General features: G+C 46.1%; 1 protein-coding gene across 1 annotated transcript; it reads right to left on the minus strand.

Annotated features, from left to right (window-relative positions):
• Positions 1-7,340: 7,340 nt before the first annotated feature.
• Positions 7,341-22,957, minus strand: LOC138591727 (SLIT and NTRK-like protein 3). The gene is made up of 7 exons (XM_069662398.1): positions 22,874-22,957; positions 19,799-20,085; positions 19,351-19,602; positions 19,013-19,128; positions 17,812-18,723; positions 16,373-16,592; positions 7,341-9,831 (listed from the first exon to the last, which is right to left on the minus strand). Exons 2-7 carry the CDS (start codon positions 20,012-20,014, stop codon positions 8,701-8,703), a joined length of 2,847 nt encoding a protein of 948 aa, XP_069518499.1. The 5' UTR covers positions 20,015-20,085; positions 22,874-22,957; the 3' UTR covers positions 7,341-8,700.
• Between the last annotated feature and the right edge of the window lie 4,339 nt (positions 22,958-27,296).

Raw genomic sequence — 27,296 nt, forward strand, 5'->3', positions numbered from 1 at the left:
GCAGGACTGTAAAACTCCGGAAAGTTCTCTCTGCGGCAGCTATCTTATCTTTAGACACGACGCACGCGAGGTAAACCGTAGAAAATATGCCATTCATGTTACAAAGGAATCTGACAGGAATAAAATCAGGCAGCTTTTCTGCCTTTAAATCGTCTCCCTTCGACAGACTTTGAAGACGGACTATTAAAAGTACAGGAGTGTACTCAATAATATGAATACAACATCACAAAGCACCGCTTCAAATATTAACTCAGAGATAAATTAGTTGCACTCAGAGGGTTCAGGGCGAATATAACGATAAAACATTTAATGCTACTATTAATTATTACTTTAAATTGTATTGAAATAACAATGACACAGAATGTAAAATGCATACTAATGACTTCCCTTTAGTCTGGCTTCATCGCACACAAACACACTCTCTCTCTCTCTCTCTCTTACTCTCACACACGCACACACACACACATACACACACACACGTGAAGAAACTGCAGAGCAAAAGATAAAGGAGAAACTTGCTCTGGACATTCTGCTTTTTCTATCTGTGTCAGTTTGGTGAAGACTTAAATGAAGAATGTTATTTTTTTTTTATCTTACTTTTCTCATGTTGACTAATGAGTTTTAATTAATTAAAAAAAATAATTTGCCAGCCTTTTGTTCTTTGTGTCTGAAGGAGGAGGTTTAAAGCAAGATTCAGCCTCTTTTTGGCCACTGGGGGGCGGTAAAACAACTTATTAAAACAACAATGACATCACTTCCTATACAGCTGATATAGCAAACTTGCTAGCTAACTTGCACATTTAGCAGACATGGGTCAACTTTCACTTTCATTTGGAGTTGTTCTTCTGATCACCTGATGAATGTAGGTCCAATATTTGGTCTTTTACCTCTAGTTCAATGACTGTACATAAAGGTGGATAACGCGTCTCCACCTCCTCTCATTGTACAAAAATAAAGCCAAAATACCCCTGGAAGCAGGCGCTGCCATCTTGCACATTTGGAGCCAGAGACTGCGCAATAGAGATCGGCTGCTGGAGCCAAGGTATTGACGTAGCGTCCCTCTAGTTTATCAAAACACATTTAAGTTTTAGACAAAACAAAGATCCCTCATGTTGACATATTCAACAGCAGAACAGCTTCTTGAGTTGGTCTGAAGCAGACCTTCACAGAGACGTAAACTTCAATGACTGAAGTGAAAACATTTAAAAAAGATGACTGACAGCTCCCTAAAAGTGGAGCTGAAACATCTCTATCGCCCCCTGCTGACTGGCTGCAGTATAGGTCATAAAGCCTGCCTCCTCTATGTTAACAGATGCGACATGAGTCAAATAAATTGTAGTTAGTTCTTATCATGCTGATTAACGTCCAAGTGTTCATTGTTCAAGTTAAGTTCTAATTAGTAATTAATTATTTCATGCTGTAAGAAGGATGATTGACAGCTCTGTTGACGAATACGGCTCCTGTAGCCGATCTGTTCTGGATTAGCAGAGCAGAGGCGGATCGGCGAGAGGAGACGTAACGAAAACAATCACTACAATCATTTTTCAAGTTTTTATATCTGTGAATGTCTGCTTCAGACCAACACAAGAAGCTGTTCTGCTTTTAAACATGCCGATGTGAGGAACCTTTGATGTGGAGGCTATAACCTCTGTTCCCTGAAGGACAGGAACGAGGTACAACGAAATGTTAAGACTATAACTTCTGTTCCCTGAAGGACAGGAACGAGGTACAATGAAATGTTATGACTATAACTTCTGTTCCCTGAAGGAGAGGCTATAACTTCTGTTCCCTGAAGGAGAGGAACAAGGTACAACGAAATGTTATGACTATAACTTCTGTTCCCTGAAGGACAGGAACGAGGTACAATGAAATGTTATGACTATAACTTCTCTTCCCTGAAGGAGAGGCTATAACTTCTGTTCCCTGAAGGAGAGGAACAAGGTACAACGAAATGTTATGACTATAACTTCTGTTCCCTGAAGGAGAGGAACGAGGTACAATGAAATGTTATGACTATAACTTCTCTTCCCTGAAGGAGAGGCTATAACTTCTGTTCCCTGAAGGAGAGGAACAAGGTACAACGAAATGTTATGACTATAACTTCTGTTCCCTGAAGGAGAGGAACGAGGTACAACGAAATGTTATGACTATAACTTCTCTTCCCTGAAGGAGAGGCTATAACTTCTGTTCCCTGAAGGAGAGGAACAAGGTACAACGAAATGTTATGACTATAACTTCTGTTCCCTGAAGGAGAGGCTATAACTTCTGTTCCCTGAAGGAGAGGAACGAGGTACAACACATATAGTATGGGATAAAGCACCCATACTATATGTGTTATGCAAAGTGGATCAACTGAAAGGGAACCAAAACAACGGCTCCGTAGAGCTGAGAAGAACAGCAGAGTCGGGGGGGATAAATCTGTGTTCAACACCACCAGCAACTCCTTTCACATTACACAAAACCAATTGCCCAGTTGTTAATATAAAACAATCGATCTGTGCAGCGTTAAAGATTTTGTTTGTGTGTGGTGGTTTGCTAACTAATGCTTGGTGAGAGCTACATAACTCCAGCTCATGTCAATATTTTCAGTCGATTCACTTGTTACTACATTATGATGGATAGGTTTGAAAAACAGCAGCAGACTGTGTTGTTAGTGCAGTGTTGCACCGGATGCATTTTAAGTCCGTCTGTCCAATCCTTGCTTCGCTGTGTAAAGAAGTAAGAGAATAAGAGTTCTTGAAAATATTGACTTTAAGAGACCACAGTGGCTTAGTTGTGAATCACTTAAGCATGACATCCTCGGTTTGCATTTGGCTGCACTGGGACCCTTAAAGTGTATCTTTCTGTCCCTCTCTCTCTCTCTCTACACTTCCTGTCTGCCAGTTCACTGGAGGTGTGTATTAAAAAAAGCAAATGCAGCACAAAGAAATTGTGAAAAAATATGATTTTTTTAATCATATTTCAGGGATTTGGTATTAAAGGTTCCTTAATAATAAAAATTAAACATTATAGTGATGTTAAATTGTCCGCTTAAATCCACTCCCCTTGTTCCAGATGCGGTCAAGGGGATGCCCCAGGCGGTCCAGATGGTGGCAGTAATGCAACTCCATGCCAATTAACCAATAACCTTTTGGTAAATAGACTGTACCCATTGGCGCTTCTCTAGTCTTTGTGACCACTCAAAGCTGCTTTTACACTACATGTCACATTCACCCATTCATACACTGATGGCAGACGCTGCTACCTAAAGTGCCAAACTGTCAGTCAGTTATCACATTCATACCCGTTAGCTATGCCACCTTCCGGGAGCAATTTGGGGTTCAGTGTCTTGCCCAAGGACACTTCAACATGTAGGAGCTAGGGATCGAACTTCCGACCTTCCGAATTGAAAGACGACCGACTCTACGACTGAGCCACAGTTTGTTCCCGTTTACAGTGAGAACCATAGCATGTAAAAAAGATGAACGACAGCTCCCTTAAAGTGAAGCTGAAACCTCTCTATCGCCCCCTGCTGACTGGCTGCAGTATAGGCCATAAAGCCCGCCTCCTCCATGTTAACAGATGGGACATGAATCAAACTATAAAATCAAAATATACGTCAAATAAATTGTTCTCAAACCCCTAAAAAAAGACCTTTCTAGAACTTCTCAGAAACTCAAACTGTGTGAACTTTTACGTCGAGGCTGGCTGGAGTTAGATGTTTGATGCCATCGCTCCGCTGATGAAAAAGTAAAGAGAGTTCCCAGAATTTGCCTCGCTGCACAGGACCCATAAATCACTGTTACGCCCCTGCACCCAGACACATAAACACAATCACACTCCCAGTTTCAGAGCTGCACTTGGAGGGGAGAGAAGATATTCTGGGTTATCTCTGCGAACGGGTGCCTTCCCCTGGCTCCCACTCCACTCGTCTTTCCCCGCCAGATAAACATGTTGTTCCAAACACTGGTTCAACACACGGCGAAGGGCGGAGATTAAGGCCGACTTAAGTTTATCATAAATGAAGAGCAAAGTCGACAGTTGTGTGGCCCACTGCATCTCAATACTAACACCAGCAGCTGGGGTGTTTAGGGAGGTGATGGGAGCTGTGCTGCAGCAGCCACCAGGCATTCCAGTGCTGAGGTAGGCTGTAATCCTCCGCTCCTGGCTCGCTCCTGACAGGGAAAGGAAGCAAGTCGAAACAGCGGGAGACAAGCTCGCAAATCAGAATTTATGGTGCGATCAACAATGTCTTATAGTTGTTTCAGAGAGACACTGATCCTGAGGCTTTGTGGCTGCTGTTGTAGCTCTCAATCCGGCGAATAATCCTTGTATACTGAATAATAAAAAGGTGGAAAATTGGATAAAAAAATCAATATCCGACTGCAAGTCTGACATTTGTAGCAAAAAGCATCTGTAGTTTAATCACTTATTGTTGTTTTATTGCTTTCAGGGTGCACGATCAGCAGGTTATCTACATTTCCTCCTCTTTCTGAATGCTGCAAGAAACCCAACACAAACAGTGTCTTCTTGCAGAACGTATCCCAACACCTTTCGGGCGTGTGGAGACTTAAAAACCCACTGCAAATCTGCTTAAAGCAATCTACTTCTTTCTGACAATCAAAAAAAAAAATACCCTTAAAAAAACAACTCCCAGGTTCTTTTATCCTCTCATCCATATTCTCCTTATTCTTTCGGTTTCTGATCTCTCAAATACAAACCTTAAACCTCACATAAATGTGCACAAAGATAGAAAACCACGCACACACACACTTTGAAAACTGCAGCACACGCTCTGCTAAAGCTCATGCGATGCTGTCAACGACAGCCAGGCCCGGTCCCTGCCATCTTAGTGTCTCCACACCAGCTTACTGCAGCGGCAGCACGACACGCTAACAGACACACATCAGCTTACTATAATAACACCTAGAAGAATTATCTGCCATTTTCGCTCCAGGACACTGTACATAAGCATTGTCCTGCTTCACTGGGAGGCACACAAATCTCCATCTTCTGACCGTGACTGTTTCGCAGAGAGACGTAATTGAGCTCAGAGATCTTGTGGGTGGCGTCGCGTGCCCGAGAGCAGACACAAAGCAGAAACGTGTGTGGAATCTGTGTCTCTTCCACACGTCTACTGTAAGTACTTTTTCTTCCTCTGCACTGTAACTCTCCTCTCGCTCACAAATTAACAACTCCTCCAGCAGCCTTAAGCCTGGAAACACCCGCTCGCTGATCTTTCTCCTCGTCTTTTCATCTCCCCCCATCCTCCCTCAAATCTCCCTCTGTCCTCTTTAGTCCCTCGTTCCCTCCCTACCTTCTCATCATCCTGCTTCACCAGCCTCCTCCTCACCCTCCTCTCTCTCTCTCTCTCTCTCTCTCCTTTCCTACGTCTCCCCCTCTCTTTGTAGGTATTTCCCCTGCTGATGTTGTCCATTGAGAGCCACTGATTGTCTGTGGGTGAGAGCAGAGGAGAAGAGAGGAGCCGATTACTGCAATGCAGAGCAACCAAACAACATCGCGCCGCTGCAGCAGTCACACTGTGTTTGCATGTGCTCTTGTATGTACAGTTTGTGTACATATTTATATGGACTTTGTATTTGTACGGAGAAAAGTGTGCATACAGCGGCGGCACTGATACAATGATGCAAATGTTTATGCGTGTCTCTATCTGTGTGTGTTTGTGAGCGATGACCAGCTCCACCACATACTATTTGTCATGCCCAAACACCAAAGCTTCTGCAGCTATGCACCATGACTTTTAAATAGATCTCTTTTCACTGACATCAAACTATGCCCAACTGTGCATTTTTAATACCCTGCATGTTTATGCAGAGAAGAATATGGTTTCATGCACACACACACACACACACACGCGCTGAGAAAGGATCCGCCTATCTCCGCTCAGGCTAAATCTATTATGCAAAATGACAGTGTTTTAATCAGGCTAATTGTCCAGCTCCTCGCCGTGTCTCTGCCATCTCTACTTAACCGACGCCACAGCCGCACTGTTTTTCCTTTTTTTTTTTTTTTTAAAGGAATAAATGACACGGCGGTGGAGGAAGAGCGAGAGGCAATCTAAGCCACAGAGGCCCAAAGGCGTTTGAAGTCTAAAGACTCTTTCATCCTCGACTCTGGGAAATGAATGATTTTTTTCACACAGTGACAGGACAGCTCTGACAGGACCCAAACACATGAACCATGGCAAAGCTGTCAGATAGTCAAACACACATATAGAGACGCATACGGGGAGTGTAAAATACATGCGCGCACACACGCACAGCTGGAAGGAGTCCAGATCGGAGAGAGCGTTGCGGGAACCAGGCGAGGAAGTGAGAAGGAAGCGTTAAAAAAGCGAGAGAGAAAAGAGAGAGAGAGAATAGCAGGAGGAGAAAATGATGCTATAATTAGTCGTTTGTTGCTTTAACTGGCATTTAGTTTTAACTGGGCGTCTTTGTCTGTAGACACAATGAGGCTGATGTGGCATGAGTGAACTACACAGCTTAGAGGATTAAGGCTGGACGGAGGCTGCACTCACTCTCTCCGTCACGCACACACAAACAGACTCAACTAGCTGCAGCTTCACACATTTTCTTAAACACACACCTACAAACAAAGGCACACCCCTTTGAATACACACACACACACACACACACGGAGGGAAAAAAACGCACCCACAGGGGGATTATCTGTGCAACAGAGTTCTGAACACTGCGAGTGAGGAGGCGTCTGAAGAACTGCTCTCATCACCGAAGGATGGAAAGAGCACGGCAGAAAGGGAGACAAAAAAAACACACACACTCACACACACACAAACGTAGGCACCCTTCAGTGCGGGCTACCTGTGTGTCGAGCAGCATATAGAGCAGCATCTCTCCGTGTCTGTCCTGTGAGGCTGAGCTGACAGCCGGAGCAAGGAGAGAGGGAAGGGGAAGTAGAGGAGAGAAGAAAGAACAAAAGGAATAAAGAGGAAATGGAAGAGAGGAGGCCGATAGAGAGATCTATTAAGAAAGGAACGATTCACAACCTTGGCCCCGGGGAACACCAGCCTTACACGTCCTCGATTCACAAATAGATTGTATTGATTTTATAGCATTAATGGAAGATTTCACACTATTAGCTTCTATCTCCATCTTTGAGTGTGTGAGGAGCCCTGCAGGCCCCAGCTTAGCTCATCTCTCCAACACGCTGCGTCGACCAGCTTACAGGCTTAACACACCTCGAGCCGTTCCTTTCATGCGCTATTAAAGCAATGGATGTGCATTTATAGGGGTCAGGTCATGTGTGTACCTGTGTGTGTGTGTGTATGTGTGGTTACACATTAGCTTCCAGCGCATTTTTTTTTTTTTTACGTAGCACCCTTTATTGTATTTCGTGGGTCGGCGGTAAGAAGGCTGAACCAGATGCAGAATCATCCTATACATTAATATAACATGATCCCTTACAGGAGAGCTTCAACACGCAAAAACTAAGAATAAATATATTCACAACTGCCTCTACTATTGGTAGGAGATGAAAGCATAAAAAGGTACCTCCGTAAAAGATAATAATCGATAGTTGAGAGAAGTGTCAGTCTTTTTTTTTGTTCTTTTGAAAAAAAGCCTAGTTTTTTTTAGTCCGTTTCTTTTTGTTCTGCCATTCAATTTTCCCTTTGAGAAATACTCAAAAATCAATACAATAACCTCGGTGCCTTTGTCCCAGGAAAGAAAGATGTGGAGCAGAGGTCCTCGCGGGCCCCGTTAAGTCTGGCTGATTAAGAAATCCAAAATGCATCCATCCCCCAGATTGTCCTCCTGCACGTCGGCCTTCCCTTTGCTTCGTCTAAGTAAAAACAAACGCGGATCACTTCCTCTATCATTCCCGGATTAGTCCTTCTTCTAGCCTGTAAAAAAAAATTCAACTGGATAAGCAAAATTAAGTTAACTGGATGAAAATGAACTGAACTGCATACAAACAACTCCAATATTGACTGGGTATATTATTATTTTTGGCTCATCCAGGGAATGCAATTATCCGGCGGCTTTGATTGCTTTCAGTCTCGGTCGTCCATCAGCGTTCCGTCCGTTGGTAGTCAAACCTCTTTGTTTAGATAAATAGATCTGTATTCATAGAAAAATAAGCATTGACCACGCTGCTGGCTGTTCATTGCTAAGGCACTTGGCTGTTTTCAGTCACTTCTCTCCCCTCTTGCCTCTCTCTCACACCTGTCACAGTTTGCGACTCTGTGTTTGATGCTGCAAAGGGCTGGTGTGTCTCACCTCCGCGCAGGTCCTTCTACACTGATAAGATGAACATTAACGCCCACCACCTCCGTTACATCATTGTATCCCGCTCAATGAACTGAGTAGAAAAAAAAAACAGAGCCTCAGTACTTTTTTTTTTTTACGACTGTGAGGCGTAATGGAGGGAAAAATTCTGTAGTAGCTGCAGATGAAGTTTCGCCTCCAGGCAGATTTCTGGGATCAGCTAATCCTCGCCGAACACCGACCTGTTGTTGGGGAAAATACAAAAAAACTGACCTCAGCTCGTTATCCAGGAATAAACACGGTGTGTGTGGCGTAGTCCCGCTCCCCCACAGGCTCCTCTCAAAGCCACGCCAGCCTCTGTACAGGAGTCATTGTTACCGGATGATTCATCACCAGAGAGGGAGATGATGAGGAGACGAGAGAAGAGGAGTAGCAGGAAGGAGGAGGAGGAGTAAAAGAAGGAAGAGGAGGATTATTAAAACTGGTAAGAGCGGTCCAGCACCTCCATGTAGTCCGGTGTGGTCCTCAGTCTCTGCTCCCCTGCTCCCTGCTCGCTCTGGCTGCTGTTACTCCCGCCTGCTGTGGAGCTGGCGGTGGTGACCACGAGCGTTTGGTCGGGTCTGGCGTCCTGTTTGGAGTCTTGCGGGTGGGGGTAGCAGGGCGGCGGCCTCGCGTACCTGTCTGGCAGGTCTCTGAACTCGGGGGTGGGGAGTCTAAAGAGGCAATCCACCAGTTCCACTTTAGGGGTGGGGCCCTGGCTGTCGATGACGGTGGGGCAGAGGATGCCGTTACCGTGGAGGCCGGCGAGCGGTCCCATCGCTCCGGTGACGGTGCTGATTGGGGACGAGGACACCTCAAGTGTCCACTCCCTCTCCTTCTCCGCCGCGGAGCAGTATCCTCCCTCCCCGCTGTCTTTGGCAGCTGCAAACGTCTGCGGCCGCTGTTTGACCGCCGCTTCCTGCTCCTCCTTGTAGATGGGGTTGCTACACATGTGCGAGGTTGAAGCTGTGTTCTGACCTTTGAGCGCAGCCTCCGGGGGCAAGATGGTGTCATAGACGTGATTGTGTTCGGGCGCAGGTAGAGGCGGCGTCTCCGGTAGCCCATGATGGGTGTGGTGGTGGTGATGGTGGTGCGTCTGCTCGGTGAAGATCCCACACTCCATCTGGATGCCGGCCAAGTCGACCTCTCCCTGGCGGCGGAACGGCAGCTTGTCCCTCCTCCTCAGGGCGTAGGCAATTAGCGCCGCCGCCGCGAAGAACGCCGACACAAACAGAACCAGCAGGCTGAGCACAAGCACCGACAGGGGGATTGAATCCTTCCCCGGGGGGATCAGGGGGCCCAGGCCTGAGCCGGGGTAGCCAACAGATACCCCTCCGTCTGCAGCCGTGGAGGTGGCCGTCTGCTCCTCCTGCTCCTGGTCCTCTTGGGGCTCCAGCTCCGGGCAGAGCAGCTCCATGGAGAGAGAGCGCAGGTCTACACCTTTGGTCTTTTCCGGGGAATGGCAGACCACTTCTCCCACCACCACCACCGCGCTGAGCCCCTCCAGCCAACGCTTGAGTGGAGCTGCTTCACAGTTGCACTCCCAGGGGTTCTGCTGCAGGTCTACCTGGAGAAACACAACACCACACCACAGCGCGTTGTCATAGCGTAACAGCACAACAATTACTGGTCTGCCATGCAATGCAAATTCATGAATCACTTTGCTGACATTCTTCTGAAACATACGAGTGTCTTGGTAAAGGTTTCTTGTGTTGAGGAATAAGCCAGATGCTTGGAGAGTAATAAGATGACAACAAGAAAAATGATGTTTTCTCTCTTTGCCTTTCACCCGCCACAATATATGGAAAATGAGTTTCTCAGCATTTGCATAATAGAATACAGCCCTCCACTATGGCCGGCATCTTCACATCATTTTTGAAAAATGCAGGTGATGTAAAGAGCTGATTAAATGTAAATACAGTCATTATAGGGTCATCGAAACATTAGAGTGCTTACATTTCCTGAATGGCTGTGGGCAGGCGGCCGTATGTTCTCAATAATCGAGAACAATCCGAGCAGTGACCAATTCAACTCGTACCACCCACGGGGGCTCTCTTTAAAACCTGTTCACACGTTCGCTTCGGCGGGTTATAGGGAATATTTCAGTTTACAATAAAGACCACTCAGAGTTTACATAAGTGGTTATCGACCAAACTCGCCGGCAGGTGTTGTGCGACGAGCTTGTGAGAGCATCACGGCACTTTTTAACAATAGACAGGAGGTGATGCAACCCTCCCGCGTGCTATAATCCAATAGGTGTGTGCGTAAATCCGTTTTCTCGCTGCCAGCTAGTTTGATTTCCTGTCCTAAAACAAACTCAAATATTCACTTTGCCACATGGCTAAAGCAGATTATGCATGAAAGGGAATCACTTACACCACGTTATTGTCTGCAGAACTGATCTCTTCCATATCTTTAGCAATGACACTGGCAATGAAAGCTGATATTCTCTCTGTCACACTTCCAAGTGCCTTGTGCAAATGTTGTCATGCTAATTTGGTTAGGCCATCTCCCTGGCTTACAGATATAGATGGATGCTTTTCGAGATGATTCAGCATTGCTGTTGTGGGAGCCGTGGTACGACTGCTTCCCCGTGCCTCATACCGAACAACAGGAAGCTCCTTCACTTTATTGGAGTTAGCCCACTGTGGGCTTTTGTGGGGCTGCAATAATGGCATGATTGCGAGTGGAGAGAGAGCAGAAACAACTCTGTCGCAGTTTGAACACTTCCACTACAACAAAGGTCCACTGAAAGGGGCAGTTTTCCATGTTTTGGCATGATTGTGACACAACTAGACTGTAATTCAGCATGAATGCACATTAAAAAACAAGGTGACATTTAGAATAAAACTATTTATCAGCTTGTTTGTGCGGTTTCATTACTTTTATTACAGACTTCCATCTGGTTGAATCTCCCGAAGCGTGTTATTTCAGGTTACGTTTGCTTTCCCGCGGATCTCAAGGGATCTATCCCCTTCTCTTTCGCAAGCATCTGTCCAACGTGTCAAACACCGCTTACAATTTATACGCCTGATCACCTAGTGTGTGATTTGCTGTCGACCTGTCAATCAAAGCTCTGTTGTGAAGGCAAATTATAGACCTTCAGTTAGCCCCACAGGTGCTCGTAGCAGAGAGAACGAGAGCGTTTGAAATCATTAGTTCATTAAGCTTTTGGTAAACTCATTCCCCTTATAAAAGGCACACATAGTATGATAATACTTTATAATTAACATACACTCCTTTTGCAAAATCAGCCACCAGTCTTGTTTAAATGTCGCAATTTTAAGAGCAGTGTTTTTTCAGGGAGAAATTCTTTTGTCAAAAAATTTATTCAGCCAGTTTTAAATACTGGCATCAATTTTGGATTGAAAGTGCCACGCTTTGGCTGCAGAGGCAGAGTAAATTTGCTCCTGTGGGTTTTTATCATTATGACGGAGATCAAAGATCAGGCAATAATTGTCCAAGATTTATTTGGGAGCCATAAAAGAATCCCATCGGGGAGAAATTCAGGATGTTCTCAGCGAGCCGTGTGTCTTATAATTGATCACTTTGCTCAAATGGCGATATACTGTCAGTCATAAGAACTGCTGCAGTTACTTCACAGAAATACAGTCAATATAAGCAGGTTTTTGGAGGATCTGGTGCAGGGATTTTGCTGTAGTCTCTGGTGCCGAGGCGCTCCCGAGCTTCAGCTTGCCAAGCCTTCCCCATACTGATGAATGTGTTTCATTGTCTTTTGAATAATACACAGAGCAGAAATGAAAAGAGCGCATTTGAAGAAGAATCTGCAGCGCACGCATAATGTACTTTTTTTCTAAAAAATGTGTATATTGGAAAACTGTCTTCTTGGCTACAGCGTATGCGAGATATTATACATACAAAGCCAGTGAAAATGCATCACAGCAATTCACTCATGGATACTCTGACGCTGTTAAGTTTCATCATTCTGCGAGTGCGTTCCAGGAGGTTTTCTTTTTTTTCCTTCAAGTGTTGTAATTTTCTTTCACGGTGTACTTTACTCACGCTCACTGCTACCGCTGATAGTGATTTCCCATATTTCCCAGAGCGTCTTCGACAACCCCTTGAGAAGGGGCATGAACTTGTTCTATCCAGCAGTTTGTGTTTCATGTAGGTGGAGAGAGAGCGGTAGTAATAGCAAAGAGCAAAGAGCAAGAGTTTCTGCTCCATTGAGGCTATTGTCAGTGGAGAAATCTACTGACTCTCCTTCTCTGTGTGATTGCTGAACATCAGTGCAACACTGAGTCTAGAGAGAAGCCCTTGATCTTTAATTCGGAGTGAAAACAAACACTATCTTTTAATGCGGCTGTGTTAGATATCTGGATTTGCTGTGTTCGTGAAGTGCTGCAAAGTGCTATGATGAGCATGTTTGCCCTCTTAATTGTAGAAAAATACAACAGGGCAGTAGTAATTATGTCTATATCATCCACCCCTACAGATAATTGAATACATTAATACTTTTTAATAGAAAGAATCCTGCCTTTGTTTTGCACGACAAATCTGCGTGTTGTGTTTTAACTGGCTGTCTTGGCGTTCACTAAAGTTGAAATATTGAGACGGACAGTCAATGAGACTGAAGTCCATCGTCCTTCCTGAAATAGAAAATAGGCTGCTCTGCTTGCCAGAAGATTGGTCAAACAGATCTACTAAAAGCCTGGTATTTCAGCAGCTTTTATTGAGCTAATGTGTTTATGTCCTAAAACACCTGTGGTCGCCGTGTTTCTGCCGCGCGGTGCAGTTTCGAGTGAAATATTGGCTGACATTACAACATTTTTTTTCCTAGATGTTTTTAGTGCATAAACATATCCACTGGGTTGTTCTGTGTTCAGGAGATGGAGTATTTACTTCACAGGATGTAAAGCAGCCGACTGAAAATAATGGTCTGACTAAGAGAGTCAAGAGTTGAACAGACAGGCGGTCGTTCCGTAGAAGTTAATGTGAGCTGATGAGGACATTAATGCTTATAATTACCTCTTTTAGCTGACTATCAGTTTTATGTGGCCTTTAAATGGGGAGTTGTGTGTTACAGTGCGCACAAGCATCAATATGAACACCCCGCACTTGTCCACTGACATTTTCAGATATGGAAAAAGTCATTTAATTATTATGTATTTTAGTCGTGTTTCTTCTTTTGTCTGAAGAAGTCTGAAGATAACATTATTCCTAACAGCCTCAACTAGGCATTTCCTTCATTAGGGTAGCTACTCGCCTGCTAGCAAGTGTTTTAGCTAGCATCCATGTTGCTGTTGCCCAATAGTAGTATTTTTACAACTTTGCTATGAACTGTAAGTATTGTAGTATGTTTATGATTTACATTGGTGTAACAAAGAGCTAACAGCAGCTTCAATTTGAAGGCAGCATAAGATGTCAACCTCATTTTACTGTGAAGCTACTAGCTAGCTGAGCCACGTTAGCACCTTTAACCTCAGTATTGCTAACCCTAAATATTAGCTTCAAGTGTAAAACTCCTCTGCTAGTTTGATAACAGCAAGATGAGTTTAAACACCCAGCATTTTATATTAAGCTTTTGTTAGTCTTCGTGATGGTATCTATTATCTAATAGATATATTAAACAGTGTTTCTACTGGGCTAAATTCAGTTGGTTGCTGGTCTGAATCCATTTTGTTTGGTTAAGTGTATCACATTTCAAGGACTATTTGTAAGTGGTTGACAGCTCAGCCGCTGCCTATTTCCAACAGAGTTAAATCACCATGATTGTTTCTGTGGCTTTCAGGGTCTGTTTAAACCAGAGAGTAACACTACGGCTTAGCGGCTCCAATGCTACAAGCTAATGAGTCTGTAAGGGATGATGTAATTCAGCATTGGCAGTGCAGTGTTGGTGTTGTTTGAAACACTTTTGCACTTTTAAAACAAATAGGATCGTGTTAATTTATGAGCTTCATTAAGAGGTCCTGAATGCAGATTTTGGTTAGCTATTTCCACTCTTTATGCTAATTTAAGCTAACCAGCTAGTGTCTTTTGTCTCATACTGAACAGACGGACATAAAAGTGTTATCAATCTTTTAATCTTTCTTGGCAAGAACCTGTGTATGGACCAAAATATCAAACTATTCCCTTAAGTAGACCTTTAAAAACTGATTAAATCACTCTGTATTGTATTTAGGCTGTTTAAATACAGAATCATGCAACACTGATAATTAGCTGAATATTAGATTATTCTGGGTATTGCATGCAATGCGTTCATGCCAAACCTGCCCCTGGTGAGTGTAGTGTTGTTTTCATCAATCCCTCTGCAGTGCACATTGTGTTTTTTTTTTCTATCTGACACCGCACAGGGTGAGATGTAGCTGTGGGCAACTTTCTTCAGCGCAGCTTGCAGTTATGAGACAGAGCTGCACTATTATACAACAAGTTCTTTGCATCTACTGAGAAAAGACATATGTATTCCTGAACCGTACACATTTCTGGCACCCACTCAGAAGATGCTGATTCACCTAAGTTGATTTTATAAAATTATTTTCAAAGGGAAGACTTATTTCTTCCTGTGTTCACTAGTTTAAATAGATCATAGACACCATAGCGATTTTAATTTGCTCTGTAATGTCTCACTAATGGTTATTTTAAACACCACTGACATCAGGGAGGTATTTTCTTTCATAAGATATCAGTGCATGTAAGTGGGTGTGACTGTATAATCCTGTTCTTGATGGTGACAATGACTCTAAGCTATACATGCTGCTGCTTTATGATTATCAAAATGGCCTGCTTTTTTTTTTCCACAGCAGCTGCGAGCTTCACCCTGTCTCCATCTGTGTTACCCTTTGATTTTACTGTGCAAACTCTGGCTCGGAAAGCGCACGCTGGCGCCCAGAAATCCCAGTGCCCGCGCTTCAAACAGGCCAGCGTCAAGTCAACAGGTGATATCATTGTCATATTATTTTCTGCAGTCCACGGGCAGCGCTAATGTGGCTTTGTCGGAGTAATAACAACCCTGGTAAATGAATGAATTCAATTACTGTGTCACAGATTTTCGAGCACTTCACTGGTAATACCACTGGGCTCCATGGATGTGGCTCGCACTGTACCTCCATAGGGCGACTGCTTTATAACAGCGCGGAAACATAATACACTTCTACACGGCTCCAGAAACCGCTGTCGTCCTTCCCCTGAGCAAACATTAAGCAGCAGCCTCTGAACTGCCAGCCTCACCCACACTACCGAGAATCTGGAATTTTTTCATGGAGCAAAGTCAAACAGAAATTCACAATGACATTCAGGCTAATCCACACCCACCTTACCTCATTCTACGCGGGCTGTCTAAGAAAAGCCTGGTACACTAAATTTGCTGAAGTGAGAGGAGGCAGGATGAAAATTTGTAATACCTCGGGTACGGCGCTTATCCTCACATTGTGTACGGCAGCCAGTCACATACTGTAATGCTGCAGTCAAATGTGCAAGGTAAGCTCACACACAAACAGTGAATTTAACGCACACTGTAGTGTTTTTACTAAGAGGTGTGTTAATTAGCGCCATGCTCAAAAACTTGAGGGGTTCAGCTTTCTCCATTTTAGCTCCTGATTTATTAAGACCACTTATGCAAATCGAGTCAATTGCAATTTTCCAATTAGAATACCTGAGGCGCAACCAGAGTCCCACACGCCACAGCAGAGCTCTCAAAACAACAGATGACAGAGAGAGAGCTGCAGCTGTGCCAGAGGCCAGGAGATCAGGGGCTGCCAGAAGTTCTGAACGTGGGTATGGCTGGATGTGAAGATTTCAGCTTGCTTTGTTTGTTTCATCACGCTGTGATAATGTAATGTGTCTTGGCAATCCATTAGTTCTTTTAATCTCGCCGTCTGACATTTGAAACAAATACGGTCTATAATTATGCACATTTTCGTTTAGTAAATCAACGGGGGTGATACAATTCAATAATCTCCATTTTTCACCCTGCCACTGTCACTCAACAATTCATTCTGTTTGTTGTTTGGCCTAAATTCGCTAAAAAGCTTTGTGCCAGGTATCTGACTCATTCACACACGAGCGGGTTAGCACATCAGGATCGTTTTTACAAGCATCAAACTGCACTGAAACTCGTTCATTCATTCAACAAATAGGCTCGCACTAACCTGCACCAGTCCGGTGAGGTGCTCCAGCACGCCGACCGAGGGGAGCAGCAGGAGGTGGTTGTTTCTCAGATTGAGGCGAGCCAGATTAACTCCAGAGAACACGCCGAGGGGGAGGCTCCGCAGCAGGTTTGCGTTGAGGAACAACAGCTCGAGGGACGGCATGGAGTCGAAGGTTCCTGGATCGACCTCACGGATCTCGTTGTATTCAAAGTAAAGGTACCTTAAAGGGAGGAGAGGACGGTGTTAGGTGTCTGAGAAGATGGAGCATGGCAAGAGGAGAATAAATAGGACATGGTTGAATGGAAACTGCTCCTTAGATTAAATCAATAAGGTCGTATGTTGACCTGTTTGCGTCGTAACTTTGTATAAATAAGTCACTCTTGATCACAGCCTCATATGAATTATTTATTTGGCATTATGTAGGTAATCTCCTCTCCTGCATCCCCGCATGATAATTACATAAATTAATATTAATGTAAAAAAGTCATAACACAAATCTGACTTAATCTGCACCTCCGCTGTTCAAAGCTGACTGACTGATCATCACTATAAAAAGAAACCGTGTTATTTTGGCTCTGACGACTACTTACACTTGCCGCGGCATGCCTGATCGTCATGTCAAATTTAAAACGCTATGAATTTTTAATTTTCTTTTTTCAATAATAGAAATCAGCGTGAATTTAGGGGACGGATTAAGTATGACTGGAGACTTTCCCCTGCATGCTAGTCATCCAATCTGCTGCCATTGATCTGGTTTAAATATACGCCGCTGAGTCGCCCCGGAGTGGTTAAAAAAGGCTAACGAGAGGTTAAGGGGAAGAGTTTTTTAAACGTCCTGAGAGGATCTTTATTATTGATTAATAGTCAAATGAATGGGAGTGTAGGTCTTCTGAACCGTATCTTGAAATATGGATAGTGGAGCTGAAAGCTAAAACCTTCTCATATGTTTCAGAGCGGAGGATTCAAGTTGACCTGTTGTCTTAACCAAACGAACTGCATCAATACAACGACAGACATTCGCTGCATGTAATATTTGCAGGGGAATTATCTCCGTAAGCTTAATCTGACAATGATACATACGCATCACTCTTCTTATAATAACCCCTTTTTTCTTATAAGCAGATTCTTGGCACCATCAAGACGTCTCAGCGCATTATCAACACCTCTGTATGCAAATACAAAAAAACATTAATTTTCAGGTTGTCACTCAACGCGGGCTCACACCTCAGTTGAAGCACGCCATCAGGCAGCGTGACTAACAACTAAATGACACTCCTGGAAGAGAATGGGCACCTTTCATTTCAGATCAAACTCCGACATAATGGTGATCAAAATGAAATTAATTTCCACGTTCTTCTAAACAAACGTCTAATTACCTTATCTGGCGTGTAGTTTCGGTTTGTGAATATGTTTGAAGTGCAGCATTTTAGCGTTAATACCTCAGATTCTGCAGTCCGAGGAACATGTGCGGGCTGAGCCGCTCCAGGTTGTTCCCGTTCAGGTAGAGGCTCCTCAGGCTGGTCAGGCTGGAGAAGGCCCCCTCCTGGAGGTAGGAGATCCGGTTGTTCCCCAGGTGGAGCAGGTCGAGGCTGGAGAAATTCCAGAAGTCCGTGCGGTAGATCCTCTGGATTAAGTTTCCGCTCAGGTACAGCTTGCGGCCGTTGAGGGGCCGGGGCGTGAGCTGGGACACGTTGAGGAAGGCGTTCTCCTTGCAGTTGACGGTCAGGCCCAGGTCTGTGATGTGCAGGTTGCAAGTGCAGCCGATGGGGCAAATGATGGGGATGGGGGGTCGGGTTTGATAGCCAGCAATGGGGGGATTCTGGTTGCGTGGGGTGGGAGAAATCCTGGAGGGCCGAGGTCTTTTTGTCGGCCTGGGTTGCCTGTCTTTTCGCTCGGCTGAAGACGAAGACGAGGAAGTGGAGGAGGTGTGAGTGTTCTGGCGGGAGCCGTGGACCATGGAGGACGGTTTAGTCGGCCGGACTCGCCCAGGGAGAGTGTTGGGTTTAGAGTTTGGTGGCAAATGTTGGGGCTGTGACCCCGTTGAAGGACCACCCCCCTCTCCTTGTAGGTCTTTATCCGGGAGGTCAGCACACAGCTCCTTGCGGGGGATTTCCCTCAGGTCCTTGCCGTGAAGGTGGAAGGGATACTCGCAGGTGACGTCCCCGACTACGGCCGTGTAAGGGATCTGACCCAGCCACTGCTGCAGCTGCACCGCCTCGCAGCCGCAGTTCCAGGGATTCTCCTCCAGCTGCAGCTCCATCAGGGAGCGGCCGACGTACTCCAGCGTCCCAGCATATGCCAGGCTCTTCAGACGGTTTCCCCGCAGGTCCAGATGAGTCAGAGACACAGATCTGGAGCAGGAGGAGAAGGAGGAGGAGGAGGAGGGGGGATAGTTAGCTAGGTTAGATGAAAGGACAACGTGATAGTAAGTGAAAAATAAAGCTTCACACATTCCATCGCTGAGAAATCTGCTTTTTATCTGATGATTAATCCGTCTTTTATGACATGAAATAGAAAGCCACAGAAATATTAATTCAAAAAGGAAGTACAGAGTGGCTAATTGTGTCTGACACTGATATTCCTGCAGATCAGTGCCGGTGTGATTCAAAAGCTTTTGCAGTAAAATCATCAGAATCTCACCTAAACAGATGAGCAGGCAAGACGGGGATCAGGTTGTCGTTGAGGATGAGAACCCGGAGCTTGAAGAGGAACCTCAGAGCGCCGCTGTCGATTCGTTTGATCACGTTGTAGTCGGCCTGCAGGTGAAAAGAGAAAATATGATGAAGATAATTGCTGCAATTGAAAATGAGAGTGAACGCGGCACAGAAGCCGAGGCACCCTCCTTTGGAAGCTGCACACAGATCTCCAGAAGATTCTCTCACTCATGCCACCTGCTAGCTATTTCTGTCACAGCTATCTATTGTAATCTCTGGCGAATTTGTCAATAATGCCGTCAATCACGGGGATTATATTCCCACCTGGAGGTATTCCAGGGCCTCTAAGCCAGCGAAGGTGTCATTTCTGAAGACCTCCAGCTTGTTCTCGTGCAGGTACAGGCGTCTGAGTTTGGCCAACCCGTTGAAAGCTCCCACTCGGATGTCCTGGAGTGCATTGTTGCCAAGGTTTATCGACACTGCGTTGCCAAGGTGCTGAAACCCGTTGCTATAGAGACGCCTCAGAGAGTTCCTCTGGAGGTTGAGTTTGAAAGGGCGGACCCACGAATGTGACACCTGAGTGATTAATTAGAGGTCTGATTAGTTATCTCATTAATTACATGAATTTAACAGTTCGAAACAGCCATAAGCCACGTTACAGACAGGATATTAGACTTGGAGATATTGGAGGTATGTTAATGAGATAAATGCAATAAAGTGCAGGGCAGAGCAGGTCCACGTGCACGGGAAGATAAACGACGAGGGGTGATACCTGGCTGCCATTAGTGAAGCCCCGCCCATCGCAGTGCACGTGCAGCACACCTTCTTTGACCTCGCACGTGCACGGCTCGAAGCACGGCTCGTCCACTTCCTCCTCGGAGTTGTCCACCAGAGGCGTGTGTGTGGAGGTGGGGGTGGGGGTGGGGCCGTGCGACGTCCGGGACAGACGCACGCACCCCAGGGCCACTGCCAGAGCGACCCACTGCATCCTCCTGCTGCTGCTTCTCCCTCTCAGCTCAGCAGCCTGGGGCTACAGCCCGGCATCGGCCCTTCACCGCACTGCACAGCGAGGCCGGGCACATACATTAACACACACACACACACACACAAACACACACATACGGTTAAGAGAGGGCAAACAGCCAGAGAGGCAACAGCAAAAGTCGGTTCAGGATGAATCAGATTGATGATACATCACAGGCATAATAAAGCAGTCAGAAAATCAAAGTTAAATCACACAGACTGGAGTGCCATGGGGGATGAATTACATCGCAATGCTATAATGATATATAGGCCAACAGGAGGCCACAGTGTGCATTGATATGAGCAGAACCCTAACATATGTAAGAAGCACTCAGCGTGGGGAAAACAAAGCTTTGTTTCTGCAGGGTTCACCAAAGCGGGAAATATTGATTCAAAAACAACCGGCAGCACAATCTCTCTCAGCCGCTACAACTCGACTTTGAATTAAAAATTCAAACTCTGACATTGAAAATGCAAAAACAAAAAGGCGAACACGTGGGCAAGTTCACCTCACCTGTGAATCACATTTTTATCATTCTCAGAGTGGCTTTTTTGGACAAGTGTTGGGTTGGAGCTTGTGATGAATATATTCATCGGTACTCTCAAATGCCTGGTGAAGCTGAAATGTCACGCACGTGTTGTTTTTAATGTATGCGATATGAATATGGGTAGATGCAAATCAGATTGTTTTCCGCCTAATGAACTGCTCCATTTAATAAGATGAATGGCAATCAGGGAACACAAGGAAGAGGCACAAAAAAACCCTGTGTGTTATCAATTGGCAGAATGTGTTAGGTTATCAGCAGCCATCGAGTCCCGTCATAATCATCATTGTGATAATGACAGTGGAGTGAAAAGCATCGCTGCCAATCAAAACTCGTCAACGTTTTCAAAAGGGCTGATGTGAAGGCGGTGACGGCAGGAACGTGAACTGATGATGATGGTGATGGTGATGAGACTGGCACTGCAATGAGAGTAAAAAAACAACAACAGAACAAGAAGAAACAGCTGAGATGAGAGTCTTGCATGGGGGAGATTTCCTCTCAAGTCTTAATGAGATCTAAATTGGATAAAGCATCTCGATCTGCTTGTACAGTGTTGAACACTGCCATGCGGAATGCAATAATGATCACCATGGTATGGTAGCTGTAATCATACAGCAATAATCTAGCATCAGCGAGTTAGACAAGGAGGCAGCAGTGAAAACATCACCGCCCGGGAGAGGAAGAGCAATCACAGAGATGATTATGAAGAAGGGAGAGCTGGAAAAGAGAAGAGGAGGAGGAGGAAGAAATGGGAACAAGGTGAAGGAATGGAGTGAGGAAGAAGAGACAGACAGATAAAGGAAGAGTAATGGGCAGGGAGGAGGTACAGAGGGAGAGGAAACGGGGCGAGGTGGAGGAGAGGGAGAGAGCAGAGGAGTGGGATTGCATAAGCAGTAAGAAGTCAGTCAAGGCTGCCACTCAGGATGAGAGCTCACAGTGAAACAGCTGAAATCTGATATTGATTACATCAAAGCCCTCCTCTCGCCCTGCACACAATGTACGCCTGCCTCACAGAGAAGCAGCGCTGGAGCCAAGTTATGTGTGTGAGAGCTGGAAACAATGCGAGAAAGGTCAAAGCATATCCCAAAAAAAAAAGTGTGCTTTTATCGCCTGCCAAGTACAGGAACAGGTAGCTGGACACGTGTAGATGAGTGTGTGCTTTCGTAACAATCCGGTGGTAATACTGCGATACTTGTTGGACAGTCCTGGAGTAAGGAAGATGGAGTGAAAGGCGTGTGTTCCCGTCGTTTAAGTGTTGGGAGTATGTATTTTTCACGTGAGAAACACGGCACAATCTAGGCCAAGTTGCTCGATAGTGTTTGACAAATTGGAATACAATACATAATACAAGGCATTCACAGTCCCAGTAGGTCTTCGTCTCCGTCAAATAAAATGCATTGTTTATAGCTGGGCCCGAAGCCCCCCTCCCTTGTATACAGGAGATCAATACCGAGTCCAGATAGCCCACTGGGATCCCTCCTGTTAGATTCTGCTTTGGTGGACGGCCATCCCTCCTTAATCAGAAGAAACACAGTCAACACTCGAGCCTCTTTTCTCCAATCAGCCGAGTGGACGAGTCAGCATTGCTCTGCATCATTATGGTAACAAGAAAGGAGAGGACTTGAGTGTGGACCGGTGACAGCACAGCAGAATTTTAAACTGTCCGTCTGTCCATCCCGAAACAGGCCTGACACAGGTGTGGCTTCCTTCCTTGTCTTTCTTAAGTCTCTCTGACTTTTTTTATTTATTTATTTATTTTTCATCCCTCCTTTCTCCTCTAGACCTGCACACTGACGCAAGCGGACCACAGATGACGGTCACTGCTTATTCTCCAGCATATTATTCATGTCACATAATTCCAGTGTCTACCTCTCCGTCCTCTCTGTCCGTCAGAGCCTCACTAAGCTTTTGCTCTGGCTTTTTACATGGGCCCCTGCTCCCAGCACAGAGCCGCACTATCAGGCGAGAAAGCAGCAGCATCACAGATCAAATGTAAGGGGGGCTATAACAGGCTGGATAGCCCACAGCCCCTCCAAGAAAATCAATTAGCCTCTAACATTACAGCACACACATTGTAATAGTTAGCAGAATTAAAGCATGACCAATTAAACAGCCTAGTCATTAACAGAACCTATTAAAAGACATTTACCAGGCTATGTATGAAAATCCTTGGCAGAGTAACGCAATCCAATTGCACTCCCCATTGTCTGTCTCTCCCCACCAGCCTCTCTCATCCACACAGCGACGGTTAGCAGAGCCGGGATGCGGGTAATACTCACTCAGTCCGCCGCCAAAGAATTAAGGAACGACCGAGAAAACACTTTAGAGGCTGACTGTCGACATGTCGTTCACATTCAGCCGCACTCTTCTCCCTCTCTCTCTCCCTCTCCTGTAGCGGCTCAGGCGGATGGGGAGGGAGGGAGGTAGGGGGGGACGAGAGCAAGAGAGAGGAGAGAGGGAGAGAGAGAGAGAGAGAGGAGGGGGGGGACGTGATAAGACTGCAATGAGGTGGAGGATAAAAACCGAGGGAGAGAGAGAGAGAGAGAAAGAGAAAAACCGCTTGGCTTTAGGATGCAGGTCCGCTTCTCCACAGTGCAGCCCGTGGGAGCTGCGGCACTGGACCGCTGGACAGGCGAGTTGTAGCCTGCGTAGTGATGGAGAATCCGCTCTTCATCTCAAACACAACCGGCTAATTCATAGAGGAGGAAAAAAGGGGGGGACGGAGGCGCCGGAATTAATCATGCAATAAGGCAGCACGCAACTAGCTAGTTTGTACATGAGGCGTAGAGCGCGCGGGGTGGGTTCACTTCAGCTCCTCTTCATAAACAGATTACAGGAGGCACAACAGAGTCACACACAATGGGCCCCATAAACTTTCTCCTCACGTTGCCCGCGCGTGCAGTCTGGTAAAAATACCCCGACTGTTCAGCTATACCGACAATAATTTATAATCTCATTAGTTTATTCATCTCTCCTCTTGCCCTTAAGCACCGACGGGTTTCGTGAAACCGGTGTGTGTTACCATGGCGACTCGTGCCAGCTGGCATCGTCGCGCACATACACGCGCGCGCGCGCCCCAGCACGCGCAGCATCAGTCGGGAAAAGTGTGGTGACTGTTCTGAGGGGAACAGCGGAGATTACAGGGAGGCCTGGACGTGCGCGAGGCCTACATCAAAACACCTGTCCCGCCAAATGGAGATGGTGGGCGCAACAGATGCCGCGCGAGACTCAGAGCAGTGAAGCCCCCCCACCAACGCACAACTCGCCTCCTACACCGGCTAATCACCGCCTATGGGTGGCCGCCGCTCCATCAATTCTGCCTCTAAGTGGCAGGCATAGGCTCCTCGTGAAGCCTGGGGTCCCCGGTAGAGAATACGCAGGCTCTCCATCAAGGACACCGTGGTGCCACAGAGCTGAAAACAAGCCTTCAAAAGCGTTCAAATATCAGTCAGCCGCTTTCATGGCTATAGGAAAAGATTTAATAACAACATGTCTTCCACATTACTGAGCTGAAAGTTCAATTTTCAGTTCAATTTCACATTGATTTCAGCGTGCATTAAGGTGAATCACCTTGAGGAAATGGAGAGGTGCATGTCTCCCCCTCACACACACACACACACACACACTCTCCCTCCTCTCCCTCGCCATGCATGCCTCACCCTACAGCAGTGGAGGGGGGAAAGCTCTCCCTGGAGATTCCTATCAGAAACAGTAACAGAGACGGTTCCAGTAATATCAGGGAGATGTAGATGATGGTTATAGATTTCAGGGCTCTCAGGTGCATTAGTCTGTATTACAGCCTCCCCGCAAGGCTACTTAACGCTGGCTTACAATGGAAACAGGCTGGCAGACGCAGGCAGCATGCACAGCCACATGCTCACATGCATTTGAGGAGGCTGCCTGCAGACACATGGGTCACCTCTAACATGCAGGACTGCAGCTGCTGTGTATAAAGAAGGTTTTAAGATATTACATTCTATTTTCCAGCTCTGTGATTGGTGATGCCAGATCTACGGCCGGGGTAATGTGATCCCATGCAGGCCCGAGGCTATATCGTCTACCTCGGAGTGGAACAATGCCCCGTGACGGAGAATCTGGGAAGAAAAACACCCGCTTTCCTTCACCGTGGTGTTGCTGTTGAACCGTGGAGGCTCCCTAAATTAAGAAAACAAACGGAGAGGAACTGAGAGAAGATGGTTATCAGGCACCATCAGATACCTGAGCGTCTGTTCTCCAGGGGCAGGAGCCGCTCTGCACACATAAAGCACTTTTTTGGAGCGTTGATGCGGCCTGTAAAGTAGGGGATCTATTTATACTGGCCTAGTGCTGTCTGTGGAGCTGTCCGGTGCTGAAATTGATGGGGATTCATGCTGTTTCACTCCAGCCACTTCTCCTTTCTTCCTCCTCCGCTTTCTCCAAAGCTGTTTCCTTTCTCTCATCTGGATCATTTCTGTCAGACAACACTTAGCATCACCCTTTTCTCACTCCCCTAACTTCCCTGCTCTCTTTCTTTTTTCTTCCTTTGCTTCCTCATTTGATTCTCCCGTGGTCTCTTGTCAACTCAGACTTGTTTACACGCCATTCTTTCTTTCTTTTCTTCCTTTTTTTCTTCTCCTCTCGCTGCTCACTCCTGTTCCTCTTCCGCTGTGGAAACATTGCAGGAAGTGGTCATCTTTTTTTTTTGTTGCTCTCCAACCCTTCCACTGGGACTAGCTTGCATGCAAAATTGCACACACGCACACACACACTCTCAAGATTCGAGGACTATCAGACACGGTGACAAGAGTAAGAACGTGTTTAAGTCCTCCCCCCTGCCAATCCACGGGTCAGAAAATCTCCTCACAGCTACACGTTGTTCACATACTGTTGTGCTGTCCCTTAACACGTGTCTTGGTTTCTTTAGGGGGCCCTGCACTGCCCCCAAGTCTCTCGCAGAGCGGGATGAGGCAATCAGAACGGCAGGCAAGGGCAGCGTGCACTCTGTGGGAAAGAGAAGAAAGCGAGTGGAAAAGAGGGAGGAGAGGAGGAGAAGGGGAAATAACAGGCTGGTTGTGGGAGAGAGTGAAAGGGAGGGAATGAGCGTTGGGAATTTGGGGGCTGGCTGAGATGTTTGGGGACGAAAAAGGGGTGAGGAGCAAACAGATAGAGGGGGAGAAAGAGGGAGGCTAGGAGGGCAGGTGTTTCTGTCATTAGCTCCAGATTAAAGCAGAGGGCAACTCCAGAGGACTCACCTCTGATTCACACAGTGGTACCGCAGGCAAGGACAAGCCTCCCGGGAGACACGAAACACACACACACATACGAGCACACATGTTGGAGACACAGAAGTGATTCACAGGCAAACCCGCAGGCACATAAGCACACACACACAAACACACACATATAGACGTGTTACACCCCCTCCTCATTTAGCATAGCAGCACACAAACACACCGTGACTCACAAGAAAGAACATGCCCACTCCCACACACATGCCACATACAGAGACACACGATTATACACACACACACGGATGAGCTAATTAATCGAATCTCCTGTTTTAATTAGGATTCAAATCAGTTGCCCTGGAAACCTTGCCCCCTTGCAAAGTTAAAGGTAAAGACTTGCGCTGCTGCTGCCTCCAATGACTCTACAGAAAGCTGTAACTGAGGACAAATACATTATACCTACAATGATCCAGCTGGCTGCATTCTACATTGTGTTTTCACACTGACACATTTTTCAGACGAGGCCTGAGGTGCCCGGGCTGCACTTCAATTTGGGCTCAGTCATAGCGAGGGGCACAAAAGTGGGAAAAAAAGGAGGAATTATGACGGCTGGCATCGCAGCAGCGTTAACTCAATATATACTTTACCATGAAAAGGCCATATGTGTCGGCATTTAAGGGGAGGTTCATGGTCCGCAAAGGCCCATCCAATCGATCTCTCACACAAGCCGGCCGTTTCTGCTCTGAAAGTTTTCATGCAGCGGGGCATGTAAAGGCACTTTCACACACTTCTAATAGGCTGCTTATCCTCACTATTACCACAGCCCTGCAACCGAAGCAGGAGCAATGGCTGCAGCTCGTCTCGTGCAAGAATTTTCGCCCTGCAAAACATCAGTCCCAGGGTTTTCACAAAGGCTCCATTAGGGATCAATAGGATATATTTGTGTGAATCACTTTGGCACTTTCTGTCTGCTGCTTCGGAGCCCTTCAGAGGAATCAATATGCTAACATTTCTGTTAATTTTAATCAGACTGAGGAAACATTTATTCAGTGACTAATAGATGTGTGACTATTTTAAGCAATGTGGAGGTTTTAGTGTTTACTCTGTTTCATCTCACATGCTGATAGAGGCCGTCCATCCGTTTATCTTAAAAGACGAGGATGAGACAGCTTAAACTGTAGTGGAGCTAGCCGCCTTCATCTGTCCCGGCTGTCTTAATATCAGGCCAGGTAAAGGCTGCTGGACTTGATGAATTAAAGCAGCAGAGGATGCCAAGTAAAGCCATTAGGATACAGGAACTCAGGCGTGTGTCTGGCTCGCCGGTTGTCATGGTTGCGGTGTTTATCACCTCTTTTTCTGCCGACAGAAGCCCAGGGGCAAATCAGATTGGCTTCAGACAGAGGGAGAGTTGGTGAGTGAGGGGGAGGACATATTGGCACAGCGGAGGGGTGAAATGCCAACACGCTGCAGAGGGGAGGCTGAGGACGGGCATTGG

Source organism: Semicossyphus pulcher, unplaced genomic scaffold (genome assembly GCF_022749685.1).
Source record: "Semicossyphus pulcher isolate SPU_LCO1_2020_fin unplaced genomic scaffold, fSemPul1.0.p SCAF_14, whole genome shotgun sequence".
NCBI lineage: Eukaryota > Metazoa > Chordata > Actinopteri > Labriformes > Labridae > Semicossyphus > Semicossyphus pulcher.

Excerpts from the sequence above, each read along its gene's own strand:
- LOC138591727 (XM_069662398.1), bottom strand. The coding sequence starts at position 20,014 with ATGCAGTGGGTCGCTCTGGCAGTGGCCCTGGGGTGCGTGCGTCTGTCC. Across the intron at positions 19,129-19,350 it reads AGGCCCTGGAATACCTCCAG|GCCGACTACAACGTGATCAA; the intron begins GTGGGAATATAA and ends TTTCACCTGCAG. Across the intron at positions 16,593-17,811 it reads CTCGGACTGCAGAATCTGAG|GTACCTTTACTTTGAATACA; the intron begins GTATTAACGCTA and ends CCTCCCTTTAAG.